General features: G+C 47.8%; 1 protein-coding gene across 1 annotated transcript; it reads right to left on the bottom strand.

Annotated features, from left to right (window-relative positions):
• Positions 1-440: 440 nt before the first annotated feature.
• pnx (posterior neuron-specific homeobox) lies at positions 441-1,578 on the bottom strand. Its single transcript, XM_020081887.2, has 2 exons — positions 1,163-1,578; positions 441-1,036 (listed from the first exon to the last, which is right to left on the bottom strand). The coding sequence occupies exons 1-2, from the start codon at positions 1,320-1,322 to the stop codon at positions 573-575; spliced, it is 624 nt and encodes a 207-aa protein (XP_019937446.2). The 5' UTR covers positions 1,323-1,578; the 3' UTR covers positions 441-572.
• Between the last annotated feature and the right edge of the window lie 308 nt (positions 1,579-1,886).

Genomic DNA, 1,886 nt, shown 5'->3' with positions numbered 1-1,886 from the left:
TTCTCTTATCCAATTGAATCAATGTTTTACATTTTTTATTGATTTTATCAGATTTTATTGATTTTATCAGATTTTTTTTTGTATCCTATATTGTTGTCCTTACGGTTTTTAAAATCTACTCCCTCACTGTCACTGTCCTCACCATCAGATGGAAGAAACCACTTAACTGCACAACGTTTGCCCCTTTCAGACATAACATGTCCCTGCTGCCAATATTGCCTGGTGAGTATTGCATTACTATTACTGGTAATAATTTTAATATATATAAACATGTTGCTGTCCATAGCTGAATGCAGCCATAAGGCTCAAGGTCTACATGTAAATCCACAGTAGTGATAAATAAGTTAATTTTCTGCTGCCAGCATTAAACTTTCAGGGAATAAAGAGTTAAGTCATATAAAATGAAACAAGGATCCAATGAATCAATATAAAAGCGTTTATCAAAATAAGTTATAGTATAATTACAGTAGAAAATAATAAACATTTGTAAGTATTGACATTAATCTCAGTCCTGAACACTAGAGCAGCTCTACAGTGCCACTTTGAGCGGAGCTCAGTCCCTCAGTGCAGGCCTACATGTAGTAGAGGTGGTGGGGCAGCGGCAGCAGCGGCAGCGGCGCGGGGAGCTGCAGGTGGCGGCAGAGCAGCGGCCTGCAGCTCGGACAGGAGCAGAGAGCGGGGTGGGAGGTGAAGGACGCCGCGAAGCCGCGCTCCTCCTCCGGCTCGCTGCCCTGCACACGCTCCTTCTTCCACTTGGTGCGTCTGTTCTGAAACCAGATCTTCACCTGGGTCTCTGAGAGGCGGAGGGCCGTGGCGATGGTGTGTCGCTCCAGCACCGACAGGTAGTGGCACCGGTGGAAGCTGCGCTCCAGGACCTGCAGCTGCTCCAGGCTGAACGCGGTGCGGATGCGTCGGCTCTTTTTTGCCTTTGACTCGTCGAGCTTCTCCGGACTCAGAGCCTCCTCCTCCGGGCTGCAGCTTTCACCTGCCGGGGGGTGCTGCTTCTCTCTGGGTCCATCCCTTTTTGCGAAGGCTCCTAAAATATAAAAACAAATTCATTATGAAAAATTACTTTGGAAAATACATTTTAAAAAAGAGAAATGATTGGGAGTTATCTACAATCAGCACACACATGGTCCACAAAAACAAGTTTTACTCTCACCTGTAGCTGCTGCGCCTTCACAACAGAATATTTTCCTTGTAAATTTCGTGGGGTCCAAAATATCCTCCACAGAAAAAGGTGTTCTGTGCACAAGCGGTAGTTTGGCTGCAAGTGGCTGCATTTCAGCTGAGGACCGACCAGGACGCATGTGGCTGTGCATGCGCTCCCCCCAGATGTTTATATGGGCTCCGCAGTCTGCGCACACGCCGCCGGAGCATGCAATTTACATTTCATTCAAAATAAAGCAACGCGTCCTGCACGAACAATTGTGGCCCCTGTCATTCCTGCAGGACACGCTCCGGCCCCTGGTGGACCCCCGTGCCGGCACTTCAAAATGTAAATGCCCGCTCTCAGCTGGAGAGAGAGAGGGGGCACCGAGCCTGTTATTTATTGCCGGGCATCTGGTTAAAATGTGCCCCCTTTATTCCCCTCCGTGTTCCTCATTGTGCTTTGGCTTGTCATTATTTGCGAATGTGAGATTTTACGCTGGTAGGACACGTGAACGCTGGTTGTGATGCTAATTGATGGACTCATCAAAGGGGGAAAGTTTGCGCCTTTTCTCCCTCGTGCTCCAGTTTCCACTGTTTCCATTTGTCCCGTTGACTCCTCACAAAGCGCGTAGGTTTAATTAGAAGCCCACTAACAACTTTATGGGAGCTACTGACCATCTGATCTTTGCAGCCACTTGTAGCCACACTGGCTGCAGACGTGGCATAAATCAGAT

The sequence above is a fragment of the Paralichthys olivaceus genome, chromosome 18 (genome assembly GCF_024713975.1).
Source record: "Paralichthys olivaceus isolate ysfri-2021 chromosome 18, ASM2471397v2, whole genome shotgun sequence".
Lineage (NCBI taxonomy): Eukaryota > Metazoa > Chordata > Actinopteri > Pleuronectiformes > Paralichthyidae > Paralichthys > Paralichthys olivaceus.
Note: the sequence above shows the minus strand (reverse complement) of the source record. Positions and strands in the feature narration are given on the sequence as shown.

Excerpts from the sequence above, each read along its gene's own strand:
- pnx (XM_020081887.2), bottom strand. The coding sequence starts at position 1,322 with ATGCACAGCCACATGCGTCCTGGTCGGTCCTCAGCTGAAATGCAGCCA. Across the intron at positions 1,037-1,162 it reads TGAAGGCGCAGCAGCTACAG|GAGCCTTCGCAAAAAGGGAT; the intron begins GTGAGAGTAAAA and ends TTTATATTTTAG.